This window comes from Mobula birostris, chromosome 3 (genome assembly GCF_030028105.1).
Source record: "Mobula birostris isolate sMobBir1 chromosome 3, sMobBir1.hap1, whole genome shotgun sequence".
Taxonomy (NCBI): domain Eukaryota; kingdom Metazoa; phylum Chordata; class Chondrichthyes; order Myliobatiformes; family Myliobatidae; genus Mobula; species Mobula birostris.
Genome location: NC_092372.1, coordinates 167,755,787 through 167,776,494, shown reverse-complemented (window position 1 = coordinate 167,776,494; position 20,708 = coordinate 167,755,787). Strand labels below are relative to the sequence as shown.

The following is a 20,708-nucleotide window of genomic DNA, read 5'->3' as shown; positions in this document are numbered from 1 at the left end:
AGGGTACATCACTGCAAAATTATGGATGTATTGTTCAGAGGATTCTGCCTATTTAAGGTTAAGGACAGAAAATCATGGACAAAGTGCTTGTGGTGTTCTGTTGTCCACCTGCTTTTTATGAGTTCATGCCGATGGTACAGATCTGGAACTTTATGTCCTCCAATTTCTTTCTTCTGATATATTTGCACAAAAATACATTTATTCACATAAATGCTTCCATTACAGATAAAAACCCCATATATTATTACAATACAGAAAAATCAAATATTCCAGGTATTAAATAAAAAACTTAATAGTTTCATCCTAAACAGTCCAATCCAGGGTTTAGTGAGATTTGAAATTCTATGTTTTTTTTGTAGGAAAACTACTTAAAATGGCTATTAAGCTGTCATTTATGTATTACAAAATGTATCACACAACAACAGCGTCGAGGATCTTCAAGACAACTCTGAAGATGTTTCGCTCGGTAGGGTTGATTCTGGCCAGCAGGGGATCCCCAACCGTCATCAAGCTAGTGCTCATAAAATAAAAGTAACACAAAAGAAAATTATTGCCACTTGGAATGTAAGAACCCTATATCAAGCAGGAAGATTGGACAATGTGATAAATGAAATGGAAAGACTAAAGTCTAACATCATGGGAATTAGTGAAGTTCGTTAATGTGATAAATGAAATGGAAAGACTAAAGTCTAACATCATGGGAATTAGTGAAGTTCGTTGGATAGGTGCTGGAACGTGTCAGATTAGAAATAAAACACTGGTTTATTCTTGTGGAACATCCCATACTGATGGAGTAGGAATTCTTATGGATGAAAACATGGCAAAAAAGTGTTTTAGGACAGTGGGCAATATCAGAAAGAATGCTCCTTATTAAATTCAGAGGACAACTATTTGATTTAGCAATTATACAGGTATATACACCAACAACAGATGGAACAAATGAAGATATAGATAAATTCTATGAAGAGCTTGAACAAGTAAAGAATAGTAGCAAATCTCAAGATATTGTTATTGTCATGGGAGATCTAAATGCTAAAGTAGGACAAGGTGCTGATGGAAATACCATAGGAAAATCTGGACTAGGGGAAAGAAATGAAAGAGGTGAGAATAGGTAGAATGGTGTAAGATGAATAATCAGGTCATTATGAATACCTACTTTAAAAACCATCCAAGATGCTTGTGGACCTGGAAAAGTCCAGGTGATAACACTAGAAATCAAATTGACTTCATTACTCTAAACCAAAGATTTAGAAACTCTGACTCAATGCAAAACTTATCCAGGTGCTGACTGTAATAGCGACCATAACCCAGTAGTCTGTCATGTAAAAGTAAAACTTAAAAAACTAAAGAAGCAAAAACCTGAACAATCCCTTGACAACTAATTAAAGAAAAAAACTTAAGACAAAAATTTACAATTGAAGTAAGGAATAGATTTCAAAGTCTAGAAATAGAATGTGTTGAAGATGATAGTAATCATGTAGAAATGAAATTTAATTCTCTAAAGGATGCTTTGGTAGAATCAGCAAAGTCAGTGATTCCTAGAAAAGAAAAAAGTACAAAGAATAAATGGATGACAGATGAAATCAAAAATCTAATGGAAGAAAGGAGACAGAAGAAAGCAAATCCTATAGAATATAAGTCCTTAGATAAAAAAGTTAAAAGCTTATGTCAAAAAGCCAAAGAAGAATGGTTAAACCAAGAATATGAGCAAACAGAAAGAATCCTTATTACTGATCCAAAAAGATTACATCAACAAATCAAGAATATCGGTGGTAAAAAGCTCCTGTGTTCTTCAGGTGGATGTTTGAGAGCAAAGGATGGTACCATTATCATGGAAAAAGATGAGATTATGAACAGATGGACTGAGTATATCCAGGAATCGTTTGAAGACTATTGAGATGAAAAACCAGAAATTAGAAAAACATTGAAGGTCCAAGTATTTTAAAATCTGAAGTTCATAATGCAATAAATAAGATGAAGAGAGGAAAAGTAGCAGGTCCTGATGAATTAGTAATAGAACAAATTATTGCCCTTGAAGATTATGGAATTGAAAAACTTACTGATTTAATCAATGACATTTATGAGACTGGAATAATACCAGAAGAGATGAAAAAACCAGTACTTATCACTCTTCCTAAAAAAGCTGGAGCAAAAGAATGTGAATTACATAGGACCATAAGTTCAATGAGTCATATCACCAAGATACTTCTAAGAATTTTGATGACAAGAACTAAAAGTAAGATACAAGCTGAAATAGGCAAAGAACAATGTAGTTTTGTGAAAGACAAAGGTACAAGAAACGCAGTATTGGTGTTAAGGATACTATCAGAACGAGCTATTCAAGTGCAAATAGATTTGTTTGTTTTATCGACAACACAAAAGCACTTGATGAAGTGAAGCACAATAAGTTATTTGAAATATTACAGGAAACTCTAGATCTAGATTCGAAAGACCTCCGCCTAATCAGAAATCTGTACTGGGATCAACCTGCTGCTGTAGGAATAAATGGAGAAGTGAGTCAGTTTACGAAAATCAAGAGAGGCGTTAGACAAGGATGTGTTTTCTCCCCTGATTTATTTAATGTGTACAGTGAAACAATATTACAAAAATTAAGAGACATCTTGGGAATCAAAGTTGGCGGTGAAAACATAATAACTTCAGATATGCTGATGACACTGTGTTAATTGCAAGTACGGAGGAAGAACTACAAAACTTAATTGATATAATAGTTGAAGAAAGTGCAAAAATGGGTCTATCTATCAATTGCAAAAAGACAGAATGTGTGGTGATATCCAAAAAGAAGGAGAATCTTATCTGCAGGCTGAGAATAAATGGGCAAGACAAGTAAAGAACTTTTGCTACTTAGGAAGCTGGGTGACATCAGATGGCAGGTGCGATTTGGACATCAAGAGAAGAATAGGGATAGCAAAAGACACCTTTACGAGAATGAAGAGTATACTGACCAATACTAAACTAGGCATGACAACCCGCTTCAGAGTACTGAAATGTTATATTTATCCAGTTATGTTATATGGCTCAGAATGTTGGACAATATCTAGTAACATGAGGAAACTAATTGTAGCAGCAGAGATGTGGTTTTTGAGGAGGATGCAAAGAATATCATGGATGAAACGGATGTCTAACGAGGATGTCATGAACAGAGCAAACACAAAAAGAGAAATAATGTATGAGATCATGAAAGGGCAATGTAACTTCATTGGACATGTGATTAGGAAAGGAGTTAGAATGCACGGTAATTATGGGAAAGATTGAAGGGAAGAAAGCAAGAGGAAGACGAAGACAAATGATGATGGGGGCAGCAGCCAGAGAATTGGAAATGAATACCAATGAATTGATCCACTTGACTCGAAACAGGAGTGTGTGGGCTATGGCAGTCAAAGCTCAAACTGGGCATGGCACCTGATGATGATGATGATTATGTCATTTACCTTGGGGTTTCCTGACCATTTGCCAGAGTTACAAGGTGATGTGAAAAACTTCACAGAATTTCAGGCTCACCTGCAATAGATTTACTAGTCTTAAATTTACCACTGAAACAAACTAAAGTTAAATTTATGAACCCTAAACAAAGTTGTCATAACATCAGTTTAATGATCAGGTATCTGAACAGCTCCAAATGCCCAACCTATATGAGGAGTAAGCAATTTAACATGCTAATTTATACCAGTTTGCTAACTGGTGGTAAGGTCACTTTGACTACCTTGTTTGCATATTGAAACAGACAAATCAGAAGTGAACAAGAGGTATATCTGTCCTTCTGCTTCTGTTCCCATCAATTGTTTTCACTTGCCTCACTTGTGTCTTGAATCGGCGACCTTTTAGTTTAAATAGTGTCTGGGGAGAGCAGAGTGTCAGGATTTGAAAGCCAGTCACTGCCTGCAACCTGCTCCAATCTGGAAGAAGGACACTTGGGAATGGAGGACCAGCTTGGCCAACACCTTGCATTTGAGGTAGTCAGTGTGGGTGGGGCAGTAACTGGACCTAGTGTAATCTGGTCCAGTGTGGGAAGTGGTCATTACCCCAGTACAGAGAAATAGAATCCTGGCTAACTGGGTAGTGATTAGGGCAGGGGGACTTTTAACACTGTTAGCACTTTCAGCTGCCTGGTTTTCATCCTGAAACATGCAGCATTTGTGAAAAATACAGTTCACTGTTGTAACTAATGAATCTATTAGAATTCTGAGAATATTTGGTATGTTAAGGGTTTTACGTCCTCTAACTGAACAGAGAAGGAAAGATACATAAACACGAGGAAATCTGCAGAATCAAGCAACACACATAAAAATTGCTGGTGAACCTAGCAGGCTAGGCAGCGTCTATAGGAAGAAGTAACGATCGATGTTTCGGGCCGAGACCCTTCGTGAAGACTAACTGAAAGAAGAGATAGTAAGAGATTTGAAAGTGGGTCCACCATTCAAGGCCCCAGACAGTCCTTCCAGGTGAGGCAACACTTCACCTGTGAGTTGGTTGGGGTGATATACTGTGTCCAGTATATACTGATGTGGCCTTCTATATATCGGCGAGACCCGACGCAGACTGGGAGACCATTTCACTGAACGCCTACGCTCTGTCCGCCAGAGAAAGCACGATCTCCCAGTGGCCACACATTTTAATTCCATGTCCCATTCCCATTTTGATATGTCTATCCTTAGTCTCCACTACTGTCAAGATGAAGCCACACTCAGGTTAGAGGAACAACACCTTACATTCCGTCTGGGTAGCATCCAACCTGATGGCATGAACATTGACTTCTCTAACTTCCATTAATGCCCCACCTGCCCTACGTACCCCATTCCTTCCTTCCTTCCTTCCTTCTTTATTTATCTATCTCCCTCTCCCTCTCCCTCTCCCTCTCCCTCTCCCTCTCCCTCTCCCTCTCCCTCTCCCTCTCCCTCTCCCTCTTCTCCCTCTGATCTCATTATACTCCTTGCCCATCCTCTGGGCTTCCCCCCCTCCCCCTTTCTTTCTTCCTAGGCCTCCCATCCCTTGTTCCTCTCATATCCCCTTTGCCAATCAACTTTCCAGCTCTTAGCTCCACCCCTTCCCCCTCCTGTCTTCTATCATTTTGGATCTCCCCCTCCCCCTCCCACTTTCAAATCTCTTACTCGCCCTTCTTTCAGTTAGTCCTGACGAAGGGTCTTGGCCCGAAACGTCGACTGTACCTCTTCGTATAGATGCTGCCTGGCCTGCTGTGTTCACCAGCAATTTTTATGTAGGAAAGATACATAATGAAGAGGGCAAAAAGGCTTTGACTGTGATGTTTGAGGAAGTGCCTTAAAGTGCATTTTTAATACATACAATTTCCAAATTTTATTTATTACATTGTAAGTGAAGACATTTAGGAGGGGAGAAAGTAAGTTGAAAAGTAACCAGTTGATTCCCATGGTCTCCTGCCAAAACTTCACTAGAGGATGTGTGAAAATGAAGGATCAATGCAAATGGGCATTTTATCAAGATTCCACTTATTTTTCTACAGATGTCACAAAAAATATAAACTAACATTACAAATGTGTAAATCCCACGTGCTTCCTTAATATTTCACCAATATTATTTATAGAACTGCATGATAGCCGACTCCTGTTCCAGGTCATTCAGCATTATAAACGTGAGGACAAGAATTAGATTTTAAAATATACTGACATATTAAAATATAACAGCTCCATTAAAACATCATATTAATAGAAGCATAACACAAAGAGACCTATTTTGTAAAACAACTTTAGAAATCATCCTAATGGAGAGGATTCTTAGGGATAGGAGTTATGAGCATTTGGAGAAGCATGGTCTAATAAGGGCAATCAGCAGGATTTTGTGCAGGGCGGATCATGTCAGGCTACTGTCAATGAATTTTTTGAGGAGGTAAGACAGGTGACTGATGATGCTATGCAAGGATCCTTTGCTCAATAGTGTTGGTCCATGCCATAAAAAAGGTCTGGGAACCCCTGGTTTAAATAGTTGCCCATAAAGCTTTTTCAAGTATATAAAGGGTAAAAGAGAGTCAAGGATAGATATAGGACCAATAGAAAATGAGGATAGAGATACTGTAATGAGAGATGCAGAGATGGCAGAGGAACTGAATGCAATTTTGCATCAGTCTTCACAATAGAAGATATCTGCAGTATACCAGACATTCAAGAGTGTCGGGGAAGTGAAGTATGTGCAGTGAAAATTTACGACTGAGAAGGTGCTCAGGAAGCTTAAAGGTCTGAGGGTGGATAAATCTCCTGGACCTGATCGAATGCACCCTCGGGTTCCGAAGGAAGTAGCTGGAGAGATTGTGGAGGCATTAACAATAATCTTTCAAAAAGCGATAGATTCTGGCATTGTACCGGATGACTGGAAAACTGCAAATGTAATTCCGATTTTTAAGAAGGGTGGGAGGCAGCAGAAAGGAAACTATCAACCTGTTAGCCTGACATCAGTGATGGGAAGTTGTTGGAATCAATTGTTAGGGATGAGATTATGGAGTACCTGGAGGCACATGACAAGTTAGGCCAAAGCCAGCATGGTTTCCTGAAAGGAAAACCCTGCCTGACAAACCTACTGCAATTCTTTGAGGAAATTACAAGCAGAGTAGACAAAGGAAATGCAGTAGACATGGTGTACTTAGATTTTCAGAAGACCTTTGACAAGGTGCCACACATGAGGCTGCTTAGCAAGATAAGAGCCCATGGAATTACAGGGAAGTTACTAGCATGGATGGAGCACAGGCTGGTCAGCAGAAAACAGAGAGTGGGAATAAAGGGATCCTATTCTGGCTGGCTGCCGGTTACCAGTGGAGTTCCACAGGGGTCAGTGTTGGGACTGCTGCTTTTTATGATATATGTCAATGATTTGGACTATGGTATTAATGGATTTGTGGCTAAATTTGCCGATGATACAAAGATAGGTGGAGGAGTGGGTAGTGTTGAGGAAACAGAGAGCCTGTAGAGAAACTCAGATAGTTTAGGGGAATAGGCAAAGAAGTGGAGAGAATTCAAAATACAGAGATGCAAAGGGACTCGGGAGTCCTTGTGCTTGATACCCTACAGGTTAACCTCCAGGTTGAGTCAGTGGTGAAGAAAGCAAATACAATGTTGGCATTCATTTCTAGAGGTATAGAATATAAGAGCAGAGATGTGATGTTGAAGCTCTATAAGGCACTTGTGAGACCACACTTGGAGTATTGCGTGCAGTTTTGGGCTTATTTTGGAAAGGATATACTGACATTGGAGGGGGTTCAGAGAAGATTCACAAGAATGATTTCAGGAATGAAAGGTTACTGTATGAGGAATGTCTGGCAGTTCTTGGGCTGTATACCCTGCAGTTCAGTAGAATGAGGGGTGATCTCATAGAAACATTCCAAATGTTAAAGGGCCTGAACAGATTAGATATGGCAAAGTTATTTCCCATGGTAGGGGGTTCTAGGACAAGAGGACAGGACTTCAGGATTGAAGGACATCCATTTAGAACAGGGATGTGGAGGAATTACTTTAGTTAGAGGGTGGGAAATTTGTGGAATTTGTTGCCACGAGCAGTTGTGGAGGCTAAGTCATTGGGTGTATTTAAGGTAGAGATAGATAGGTTCATGATTGGCCAGGGCATCAAAGGGTATGGGGAGAAGTGAGGGGAATGGGATGAGTGAAGGAATTGGATCAGCCCATGATTGAGTGGTGGAGCAGACTTGATGGACTGAATGGCCTACTTCTGCTCCCATATCTTATGGTCTTATGGTCGTCAATAATTAGAGACTGACAAACCTTCTGCACGTTCCATTGCTGCTGTGATTCCATCCTGTTTTTGCTGGTACAGTTCTGTAATATGAGCTGGTCATCTCTGACATCAATGCAAAGTTCTACCATGGCACCAAATCGGATTTCCCTTAAACTGTTATATTCAAAGTGCTATATATATAAAAAATATAAAGGTAGATTTGTAATATCGCAGTTTTATAGAAATTCATCAAAATTGGAAATAACCTATTTTGGACCAACCTAATCAGGTCTTGTTAAAATTCTTAGTTAAATATTGCATATTTAACTACTTATTTTCTCTAAATTAACTGCAAGGTAGTGCTGTCCTATTTTAAAAAGAGCTTACAAATGGGATGGGATCTAATAAAATCAGTTTAGATGTTTGTCCAACCTTAAGTTCTTGACTTTATTAATTGAAGAATAGAATAAAGCAAGAAACCCATAGCTAAGGCTGGGAGGGTGACTTTGGCGAATTTCCAAAGATATTGAGGAGAAACAATGGGTTGGATAGAGAGCAAGTATTTCTGCTGCTGGGAAGTCCAAGATAAGAGGGCACAGGTTAAAAATTAGAGCTGGGTCTTTCAAGAGTAAAGTTGGGAAACACTTTCTTCACAGTGTGGTTTAAAATTGCAACATTTTTCAATTGGATGATTATTAGTTGTAAATCTGATAGAAGTTTATTTTAAATCAAATTGATTAGAAAGCATGGAATAAAAGTAGGTGTATAGAGTTGAACTAGGAATCAACAATGATCTTATTGAATAGAGGAACAGCCAAGGGGTAAAGAGCCAATTTATTTTTCTGTTAAATCTGTCTGTTTGAAGCTATAACAAACTAGCATTTTAAACTTACAGGAATCTAAAATTGGTAGACCAAGCAGGAGCTGGAGCCACTATATGCAATTACAAATATTCAATAAGTATGAAAGCAATTAGCTCCATTGAACTTCAGACTTCTGCCTTTACAATGGGTCTTGAGTTATGCCGTTGTGAAGATGTCAGCAATTCATTAATTAACATTTGCTGTCAAAGATTTATGCTAATAATTAATCTATAACAGGATTGCAATTGATTACTGCTCACACTTACAATATTAAGTGAACCAGATATTTATCAGTGGAATTTTCTTAAAATATTAGGTACTGGAGATATTACCTGATTCCCATTTCCACTGCATGGTGTGAGGACAATGGGGTATCCACTGGTACTCCATTTAGTTTCATAATCTGCACAAAAACCTGTACCGATATTGTATAGCTGGAAGCAAGAAATAAATGCAATAAATGAGGATATTGATAATCATCATTCTTTCCACTGCTCAATATTTTACATTCTCTCTTTCAGAAAGGGCAATCAAGTGTTGAAGATAATTTACAGGAAGTAATTAAATATCCCTCAGTCTCTTTATTTTTTAATCAAATAGCTCCTCATTAAACTTAGAGCACTATCCCATTTTTGAGATATGACATTATAGATGCTTTAAAGAATAAGGCTTGGTGAAGCTTATAACAAGTTGTTACTTTTGTTTATATGCAGCATATTATTTCAAACTTTGATGATTTATAGTGTAGTGTATTGGTTTTGTATGCAACACTGTTTGTAATATTCATAATTAAAGCATTGAAACAGAAATGTAGAAAATACTCTGAAGTTAGGAAGCATCTCTGAAAAAAGAAACAGTTTGAAGACCCTTTATCAGAATGGGAAAAGTTAGAAAATATGGTAGCCTTTAGAATAGAGAATGAGAATAATGCATATAAGAATAACCAGGTGAGGTCAAAATGTTGGTGTGATAACTGTTAGTGAAGCTGTGTAGCTGATTGTTAATGAAGGCAACTACAAACCACCATTTCCAGAAAAACAGGGATATTTTCCAAAATGCAATAAAAACAAAAATCTGTGATATGTTAATTCACGTGAACCTTTATTTAACTGACAAAAGTACAAAGAAAAGATTTTCAATAGTTTTACTGACCAACTTAATTGTATTTTGTAAACATACACAAATTTAGAACTTGATGGCTGCAACACACTCAACAAAAGTTGGGACAGAGTTAAAATAAGATTGAAAAGTGCACAGAATATTCAAATATCAGTTCAAAAGGAACATTTTTCAATGCAAGATTGCAGAGAATTTAGGTCTTTCAACATCTACTGTACATAATATTGTGAAAAGATTCAGAGAATTCGGAGACATCTCTGTGCGTAAAGGGCAAGGTTGGAAACCACTGTTGAATACGCGTGATCTTCGAGCCTTCAGGCGGCACTGCCTAGGAAACCGTCATGCTACTGTGACAATTATAGCCACCTGGGCTCGGAGTACTTCGGAAAACCATTGTCATTCAACACAGTCCGTCACTGCATCCAGAAATGCAACTTGAAACTGTATTACGCAAGGAGGAAGCCATACATCAACTCTATGCAGAAACGCCGGTGAGTTCTCTGGGCCCGAGCTCATCTCAGATGGACCGAAAGACTGTGGAACCGTGTGCTGTGGTCAGATGAGTCCACATTTCAGCTAGTTTTTGGAAAAAACGGGCGTGGAGTTCTCCGTGCCAAAGATGAAGACGACCATCCAGATTGTTATCAGCGAAAGGTGCAAAAGCCAGCATCTGTGATGGTATGGGGGTGCATCAGTGCCCACGGCATGGGTGAGTTGCATGTATGTGAAGGTAACATTGACTCTGAGGCGTATATTAGGATTTTAGAGAGACATACGTTGCCATCAAGGCAACGTCTCTTCCCGGGACGTCCATGCTTATTTCAGCAGGACAATGCCAGACCATATTCTGCACGGGCTACCATAGTGTGGCTTTGTAGACGCAGAGTGTGTGTGCTTGACTGGCCTGCTGCCAGTCCAGATCTATCTCCTATTGAAAATGTATGGCGCATCCGAAGAGGAGAATCAGACAACGGAGAGCACGGACTGTTGAGCAGCTGAAGTCTTATATCAAGCAAGAATGGTCAAAATTTCCAATTGCAAATGTACTACAATTAGTATCGTCAGTTCCAAAATGATTAACAAGTGTTATTAAAAGGAAAGGTGATGTAACACAATGGTAAACATGCCTCTGTCCTAACTTTTGTTGAGTGTGTTGCAGCCATCAAATTCTAAATTTGTGTATGTTTACAAAATATAATTAAGTTGGTCAGTAAAACTATTGAAAATCTTTTCTTTGTACTTTTGTCAGTTAAATAAAGGTTCACGTGAATTAACATATCACAGATTTTTGTTTTTATTGCATTTTGGAAAATATCCCAACTTTTCTGGAAATGGGGTTTGTAGAAAACTAAGAGACGGGACGTATTAAAGATGTGAAATGCAGGTAGGTGCTGCTGCTGACACCTGAAATCAAATGGAGAATGCGAGAAATACCCAGTAATGGGCAAAGTCTGCGGAGCAGGTTAAAACTCAGTTAATATTACAGTTGGAAAACCTTACAGAAGAGAATAGTTAGTTCTGACACAAATATGAAGAGCACATTGTCCGAAATTGTTATGTTCAATATCAGGCCCTGAGAGACCACAATGTGCCTTGACCATACGTAAAGTGCTGTCTGCAGTCAAGCTTACTTCTATATTTCCTTTCGAGATAGGAAGCCATATCAGCCCGTCAATTCCATGCAGGGTTATCAGTGCTGTTGTGTTCCCCAACTAATTTTCCCTTTGGGATACACTGGAATAACATAGAACCATAGACATATAGATTAGAGTGGGACAGCTGGGAGTTACAGTGTGACTGATCTCCCAAGTTTCAGCAACAGATCGCTCCTGCATTTCACACAGTTAACAATCCCTGTTGTTTAATGCTCCTAACTTCTCTCATTGTTTTCAGTCCTGCAATCAGCTGGGAAATCATAACCTCATCTTATTATAGTCTTTCCTTTTGTCCTTCCCCGATCCCCTGCAGAATTACAACTACTTTTCTCACTTTCTCAGCTCTGATGATGTTTTGCAACTGGAAATATCGGTACTGTTTCACTTTCCACAGATGCTGCCCAAACTCCTGAATGTTCTAATATTTTCTGTTTTTATTTTTGTTTTTAGCTAGGATGTATACCTAAAGGGAACCTCATGTAGAAAGCTTTCTGTTTTTCTGATTTATTTTAATTAGAATAGCAAACAGAAAGTTAGATAAAATACCAAAAACCTTTGTCTTGTCTCCCCAGAATATCCTGGCTTGTCCTCAGGTACATAAAGTTCTGGATAGATGTTAGTTAAAAACCAATGGAAATTCTTACAGCTTAGTCTCTTCCGCAGCTGCATTCGTTCCTTACAGTCAGGCACCTCAGCCTACCAAAATGAGTGGAAAAACAGATAATAGTGAAAAACCAATCTCTGAATTTAGCTAAATTGATTTCAATTAAACATTAACTCTTTCTTCATTTACTGACTGGCAACTATGCCATTCCAACTTTTTTTCCATTCTTAATTCAATAAACATCTAACAATATGTTTTGTAATCTCTTTAATGAGCTTCAGGAAATAATATTTTGGTATACAGTATGAGTGACTGGTAACACCTGAGTGACTCATGACATATGTTAAATGTACAAGGTGGGGAGCAACTGGTGTCTTTGGACTTATGGTATACCAAGTCTCCCACCACTAGGAGCTCATTGCCGAGATATGTTCCCAACTGTGCCGTTGCACTATGTATCTACTGAGAAGGATGAAAGCAAACTGGATGGTGTTGACTTGAAAATCTTATGTTTAAACAGGTTAATTAGATAATATTAAACTGAAATTTCTCATCGACCGTGACTGTATGAATAGGTCTCCCAGAACTTATTTTGTATATAAGAAAGGAAAGATGGAATTGTGCTATAATGCATGATCAAGAGGCAATTGAAACACAGGTCTTCAATTACAGTGTCATAGAACACTACTGTACAGAAAAATGCCCTTCAGCCCGTAAGTCCATGCTGAATTATTAATCTGCCTAGTCCCATCGACTTGCACCCAAACCATGGCCCTCCATAACCCTCCTATCCATGTACCTATCCAAATTTTTCTTAAATGGTGACATTGAATCTGTATCTATCACTTCCACTGGCAGCTCGTTTCACATTCTCAGCAGGTGCTGAGTGAAGAAGTTCCCTCTCATGTTCCCCTTAAACATTTCGCTTCTTACCCTTAACCCATAACCTCTAGTTCTAGTCTCATCCAACCTCAGTGGTAAAAGCCTGCTTGCATTTGCCCTCATTCTCCTCTGCTGTAGGGGATAAAGTCTGAACATATTCCACCTTTCCCTCTAACTCAGATCCTCAAGTGTTACTGGGTAGTATATGGGAATGACGATGTTTTAACTTTACATAATATTATCTTACTCTAGTTTGCTGTCATTTTGTTCAGAAAATACTTTTCATCTTGACTTCTTTAAGGAGGGAGAGAGGCAGAAGAAAGGAAATTATAGGCCACAGACAAGAGAAAAGCTGCAGATGCTGGAAATCCAAGCAACATAGGACTTTCGTTCTCCGCCCAAAACGTCGACTATACTTTTTGCCATAGATGCTATCTGGCCTGCTGAGTTCCTCCAGCATTCTGTGTGAAATGATAGGCCAGTTAGCCTGACTTCAGTAGTTTGGGAAGATGTTGGAGTCCATTATTAAGGATGAAGTTTTGGGGTGCTTCGAGGCACATGATAAATTGGGCCAAAGTCGGCATGGTTTCCTTAAAGGGAAATCTTGCCTGACAAATCTATTGGAATTCTTTGAGGAAATAAGAGGTAGGAGAGAGAAAGGGGAGTTAGTAGATGTTGTTTACTTGGATTATCAGGAGGCCTTTCACAAGGTGCCGCATATGAGGCTGCTTCACTAGTTCAAAGCCCATGGTATAACAGGAAAGATCCTAGCATTGGCAGAAGATTAACTGACTGGCAGGAGGCAAAGAGTGGGAGTAAAGTGGGCCTATTCTAGCTGGTGACTAGTGGTGTTCTGCAGGGGTTGGTATTGGGACAGCTTCTTTTCACGTTATATGTTAATGATTTGGATGTTGGAATTGATGACTTTGTGGCCAAGTTTGCAGACAATACAAAGATAGGTAGAGGGGCAAGTTTTGTTGAGGAAACTAGGAGTCTACAGAAATACTTGGACAGTTTGGGAGAATAGGCAAAAAAGTGGCAGATGGAATGTAGAATAGGAAAGTGTATGGTCATGTACTTTGGTAGAAGGAATAAACATATAAACTATTTTCTAAAACAGAAAAAAAATTATAAAATCAGAGGTGCAAAAGGACTTGAGAGTCCTTGTGCATGATTCCCTAAAGATTAACTTGCAGATTGAGTAGATAGTAAGGAAGAGAAATGCAATGTTAGCATTCATTTCAAGAAGACTAGAATATAAGAGCAAGGAAGTGATGCTGAAGTTTTATAAGGTATTGGTCAGACCACACTTGGAGTATTGTGAGCAATTTTGGGCCCCGTATCTCAGAAAGGATGAGCTGGCATTGGAGAGGGTCCAGAGGAGGTTCACGTCTGAACTCACTGGATTTTAGAAGAATGAGGGAGGGATCTCATTGAAATCTATTGAATATTGAAAGGCCTAGAAAGAGTGGATGGGGAGAGGATGTTTCCTATGGTGGGCGAGTCTAGGACCAGAAGGCACAGCCTCAGAATAGAGCATCATCCATTTAGAGGAGAACAGAAATGAGGTGGTATTTCTTTAGCCAGAGGGTGGTGAATATGTAGAATTCATGCCATGGACAGCTGTCAAGTCATTGAGTATATTTAAAGCAGAGATTAAACGTTTCTTGGTTAGTCAGGGAATCAAAGGTTGCAAGGAGGAGGCAGGAGAATGGGGCTTTGAAGGATGATAAATCAGCCATGTTGGAACGGTGGAGAAGACTCGATGGGCCAGGTAGCTTAAACTTACTCCTTTGGTTTTATGATTCAATGATATTGCAAAGATAAAAAGTATTCTTTATTATTTATGCATTATATTAAGTTTATAAATAAGTAATAATCTTTAAGAGCTCTTAGCTTACAGGAAATTTTAAGACTGCTACAAAAACCATTGTGAGCGTCTTGACTAATTAAGATAAATCTATCATCGTGATCTTGTTCAGATCATAAAATTCAAACAGGTACATTCCAAAGTCAATATGAGTATAAGCATTCTATTCAGCTCTTCTACTGATCAGATATTATCCAAACGCATCCTGCACCCATCTAATGCTCCAAACAAAATCCATTCCATTTTCTGTTCAGATCCACTGATTGATTCTACCAAACGTACATGGACTAGAATTCCGCATTCTAGTGAATTCAAAGTCATTGTTAATGGTGAGTTTTAATGACAGCCATGTAGAGGACAGAAAGGTAGAAAGGTGGAGGGAGTGTAAGGATGTCAAAGATGTTTAGATATTGTGACTGAAGGCACAGTATCTAAAATCGGAGAAATAAGAATTCTATATTAAGTACTTACTAGGATAACAACAAAGGTTGTAAGTGCACCTGCCTCTACAACCTTTTCAGGCAGAGCGTTCCAAATTGCAAACAAGTTCTGTCTGGAGATTACAGAGAAAAGGAAGGGTAAGGCCTTGCAAAGATATGAAAAAAGGGTAATAATTCTAAAAATTGAAATATTTTTAACAAGGAGGCAATGTAAATCAGCAAAAATAGAGATTAAGAGCAAATGAAATTGGTGTGAAACTGGCAGAATTTTAATGACCTCAAGTCGACAGAAAATAGAACAATGGAAATTGGCCTTTTTAGCAAGACAAGGTGACAAAGCCAAGGGTAAAGGTTTCAGCAGCAGATAAGCTAAGGCAGAGCAGAATCTGGCATTTTTACTGAAATAAGGGGTCTTATGCAACAAAAGTTAGATGCGTGATCTGAACTTCCTTTTAAAGTAGGACCTTAGAATTCCGAAATGCACTGAGTGGCCACCTTATTAGGTATACCTGTACACCTGCTCATTAGAGCAAATATCTAATCAGCTAATCATGAGGCAGCAACTCAGTGCATAAAAGCATGTAGACATGGTCAAAAGATTCAGTTGTGGTACAGACCAAATATCAGAATGGGGTAGAAATGTGACCTAGGTGATTTTGACCATGGAATGATTGTTGGTGCCAAAAGAGGTGGTTTGAGTGTCTTAGAAATTGCTGATCTCGTGGCATTTTCACACACAACAGTCTCTAGAGTTTACAGAGAATGGTGCAAAAAAAACCAAAGAACATCCAGTGAGTGGCAGTTTTGAGGGAAAAATCACCTTGTTAATGAGAGAGGAATGGGCAGAATGGTTCAAACTGTTAGGAAGGTAATAGTAACTGAAATAACCACACGTTACAACAGTAGTGTGCACACAATACATCATACCTTGAAGTGAATGGGCTATAGCAGCTGAAGACCACAAGCCTACACTCAGTGGTCACTTGGTTAGGTACAGGAGATAAGAAATAAAGTGGCCATGGAGAGTATGTGTCTCAACTTGAGATCAGAACCAAGTATATAGCTGGGGTTTGAGACTAGAGACCAGAAAAACTTATCTTTGGTTTTCACTGATATTTAGTTGGAAGAACGTTTTGCTCATCCATCACTGAATCTCATTCTGATAGTTGAGAGAGTTTTTCACTTAAGAGAGGTGGTGATGAGGGAAAAAAATGTGGAAATTAGTGCTCTGTTTTGGATAATGTCAGGAACAGCACAACTGGAAATAAAGGATAATGACTGCTTGAACGTCATCAGACTCTGATGTTAAAATCATTTCCAGAATAATTTCAATTGTCCTGTACTGGAAACCCACAGACTGTTTTGAATTTGGTTTAATCCTTTTGATGGATAAATTATTATTCGCTGATATAGACATGTATATTGACTATAATACAACTTTTTAATGGAAACAATCTGAAAAAAATCCAAATAGCCTGTCAGAGCTGGTGTCTTGAAAGATGAGTGTTGTTTCAAATTGAGCAATATAAGGATTACTCTGACCTTACTAAGCAAATATGCAGTCAGATCCCTTTTGTAGAAGATCTCCTTGAAAGAATCCAGCCAAACCTCAGCAACACGAATTTTGTTTTTCACTAAGGTCTCTTCATCAGGTAGAGAGTCATGGGAATGTTTCTGGTACACATGACCAACCCTAGAACAGGGCAGGACCTCCACTGAGCCACCACAGAGCCAGACCTGGAAGAAGAATTACAATCCAAAATAAACATATTATTAGATCATAATTAATTTTCATGTTTTGTTTGAACTTTCAGACAGTTTCCTGTAAATAATCCTCTTATTATCTCCAAATACTAAGAATAAACAGACTCTTGAGATAACACACGTATTCTATAAGCATTGCACTATTCAGTGTAATCAGCTTTACTGATTAAATGTTTCAGTGTTCAGCAAACAGTGGGATGAATTTACTGGAGAGTAAGATCTTTACTGGACGTCATCTAATAAACACATCTATTTTGAAATCCATCCCTGGTTGATAGGACTATATGGGCTCTGTAATCATGTTGGTACCTTGTTAGTTGCCTATAAAATTCATTTCAGAGTATAACACACACACTCAATTGTATTTAGTGCTACCGAACAGAAATGATTTTCTAGGAAGTTGTTCTTTATGTATCATCTGGCTTTGAATCTAGTGCTTGAAAGCTGAGCACCCTAGTAATTAATTAAATCTTCTACGCCTTGTTTGGCACATTATGTGGCAACCTTGCCATTTCTTTAGCATTTGTTTTTTACGAGGTTGAGTTGCTAGCTTGACGCTCAACCCTGCATGGATAAAAAGCATGCAAGGAACCATCTGGATTCAAATCTGGGACCGTTTGCCTTGAAGTTTGGTGCGGATGCCACTATACCACCAGCCAGTTCAGCTCACTTGGGTGCCAAATACTTCTGGGTTTCGACACTCATCAAGCAAGTGAGCTGTGCTTTATGCAAAGAGAACAAAGCCTTGTTTGTCATGTTAATGCATTCCTCATTCAACGAACATAGCAGTGCTTCTTTGCCTCTGTGTTACACTTCAATGTCACCACTTAATTTTCTTCAATTTCATACAGTGAGTCTAATTTACAAATATTTAAATCAAGAGCGGGAGTAACAGTAGACATCTTAATGAAACCTGCTCTGCCATTCAATAAAACCATGGGTGATCTGATTGCAACCTCAACTTGGCATTTCTGACTATCTGCAATAACCTCTCACTTATTCACAACCCCCCAGTGGTTACTGAATAGCTACCTATCTCTGTCTTAAAAATATTCACGTTCTGCTTCCATTTCCTTTTGAGGATGAGTTGGTGCTAGAATGTGTGCTGACACTTGCAGGCTGCCTCTCAGCACATCCTTGGGTATGTTGGTTGTAAATACAAATGATACATTTCACTAAATGTTTCGAGGAACATTTGATAAATAATCAAAAAACAATTCTCTATCTTATACGGATGACCCTTATTTTTAGACAGTGTCCCTCTAATTAAAGATTGCCCACAATAGAAAACATCTCCACAGGTGGAGGGGTGCTAAAAATAAAAGGACAAAGGTTTAAGATCAGAGGCAAGAGGTTTACATGAGACATTAGTATGAGCACGGAGCTCACTCCAACACTGTTGCAATGATTTTTCAAGACAATATGACAAAGGTGCAGGTCAGTGGGACTAGGCAGAAAAATGGTTCAGCACAGCCAAGAAGGGCCAAAAGGCCTGTTCCTGTGCTGTAATGTTCTATGGTTCTATCTCCCCTACTTCCATGTCAAAGTTACTTAGAATCTTACAGATTAGTGTACTCTTACACAATTAACTCCAGTGGATATAAGACTAGGCTATCCAATCGCTCCCCATAAAGCAACCTTTCTACTGGTCCAGTTATTGGCTTAGTGAACCTTCTCTGTACAGCTTCCAATGCAGTCACATCTTTCCTTCCATATATTCAGCATTGTTGCCCAAGTTATTTACATAAGCTGTTATATGCTGAGACCCCAGCATTGGTCCCTGTGACACATCATCCATTCCATTTTGTCTTTGTGGGAGCACAAAATCGGTGATTACAAATCAGCATCCCAGTTTACATTTGAATCAGCTGAGAGGAAAACTGGGACCAACAAGCAACATTTGTTGTGATGCAAACACAACATCACTTGACCCAATATACCAATGCTATATGCTCGATGTGAACCTTGTCTTTCATCTTTATAACATATACTGTAGGTTATAATTTTGCCTGCTCTTATTTGGCAAACCCATCAATGCAATTTATATCAATCACTCTATGATCCAATTTCTCCACTCTTGATTAAAGAAGTAACCCTTGAATTCCTGACCTGACTAATTAGTTATGAACTGATAATATGACCTCTAGTTTTGAATCTCTAAAGTTGATTTCATCTCTTCTGCACTTACACATTAAATTTTAATGTAGTCTGTCAGGAATCTGTGTCTTCCCCTTTCTAAACCTAACACTCTTGAAATACATCATGAGAGTATTTGTGGAATTATTGTAATGAGGATGAAGTATGGACCATGTCTTATTACCAGGATGTACTCAATTCATTTAAGAAAAATCCTGAACTGTTTATCTATACATATGAAATAAAATTGTCTACCTTTATGTAAAGTATATATACTCAGCTTCTGTTTCCTAATATGTAAATTAATAACTAAACTATTTACCAAAGTAATTTTATCTGATGACTGTGTTCACATTTTACTAGTATGTACTCAATGAAGTCATGAAATATCCATCCCATAACTTTCAAACAAATTCATGCTGTAATGCATCAATTGTATGGAGCAATAAAAAAGTGATAACTTTCCAATTTCCAGGATGCGTTATTTAATCTTATTTTTTTCTTTTTCCTTTATATAACAATGGATATTAAGATAAACCCATTCATGCTCATCAAAAGGATGAGAATGTACATCACCAAAGAAAACACAAACATTGCTTTATCAGGAATTTATAGCTGAGAATATTTCAATAATAAGAATGAACAGATTCATTGCTCATTTGTTAAATTGTTCAGCAGGAAGGAAAACATCTTCAATAAAATGAATTTTCTTCTAAATATGCACAGCACTATTTCATATAATAATAAACTCTGCATCCAGCCATCGACCACTGCAAATATTTTAACAATAATAGTATTGGTACTGCTTGAAGGTCACGATGCAAGTTATCACTGTTTCTCCGCAGGTACTACCTAATCTGCCAAATCACTCCAGCAATTTTATACTATTGAGAGAGTGCAGAGGAAATTTACAAGGACGTTGCCTAGATTGGAGAGTGTGCCTTATGAGAATAGGTTGAGTGAACTTGGCCTTTTCTCCTTGGAGGGACAGAGAATGAGAGGTAACCTGATAGAGGTGTATAAGATAATGAGAGGCATTGATAGTGGGGCTAGCCGGAGGCTTTTTCCCAGGGCTGAAATGGCTAACACAAAGGGGCATAGGTTTATGGTGATTGGAGGTAGGTGCAACGGGGGTGTCAGAGGTAAGTGTTTCACACAGAGAGTGGTGGGTGCATGGAATGCACTGCCAGTGAAGGTGGTAGAGGCGGATACAATAGGGTCTTTTAAGAGACTCTTGGATAGGTACATGGAGCTTAGAAAATTAGAGAGCGATGTGGTAGAGAAACTCTAGGCAGCTTCTAGAGTAGGTTACATGGTCGGCACAACATTGTGGCCGAAGGGCCTGTAACGTGCTGTGTTTCTATTTCACATTTCTAAATCAGAAGATTTTGATTTTTCAAGCATTCCAATTATACCTGGCTTACTTCAATCATCTTCTGCTCATAAATAAATCATCAAAGAGACCTGAGCCTCAAAAGTAGTAGTAATATCTCTGCCACGTTTAAGCTAATTATTTCACTGTTATAATAACATTCATTAAATGGAGATTTTAGTTTTCACAATTTATGCCAAAACCAAATCATCAATTCAATTACAAATTTTTCAAAATGTGTGTTCATCTGAGCCTGGATTCATCTGTTACCAGCTCTTCATATTAGTTAA

At 38.4% G+C, this 20,708-nt stretch overlaps 1 protein-coding gene across 3 annotated transcripts in view; it reads right to left on the bottom strand.

Moving 5' to 3' along the window:
* LOC140195405 (polypeptide N-acetylgalactosaminyltransferase 15-like) overlaps nt 1–20,708 on the bottom strand; it is a 66,193-nt gene that overhangs the window by 2,773 nt on the left and 42,712 nt on the right. The window contains exons 6-9 of one of the 3 annotated variants that reach the window (XM_072253641.1): nt 16,689–16,883; nt 11,897–12,046; nt 8,909–9,010; nt 7,761–7,904 (exon numbers count right to left, since the gene is read on the bottom strand). In XM_072253641.1, coding sequence (XP_072109742.1) covers nt 7,761–7,904; nt 8,909–9,010; nt 11,897–12,046; nt 16,689–16,883 — 591 coding nt within the window. Of the gene's footprint in view, nt 1–7,760; nt 7,905–8,908; nt 9,011–11,326; nt 11,430–11,896; nt 12,047–16,688; nt 16,884–20,708 lie in introns of those variants that run through there. The other 2 variants (XM_072253643.1, XM_072253644.1) reach the window with 2 other exon arrangements.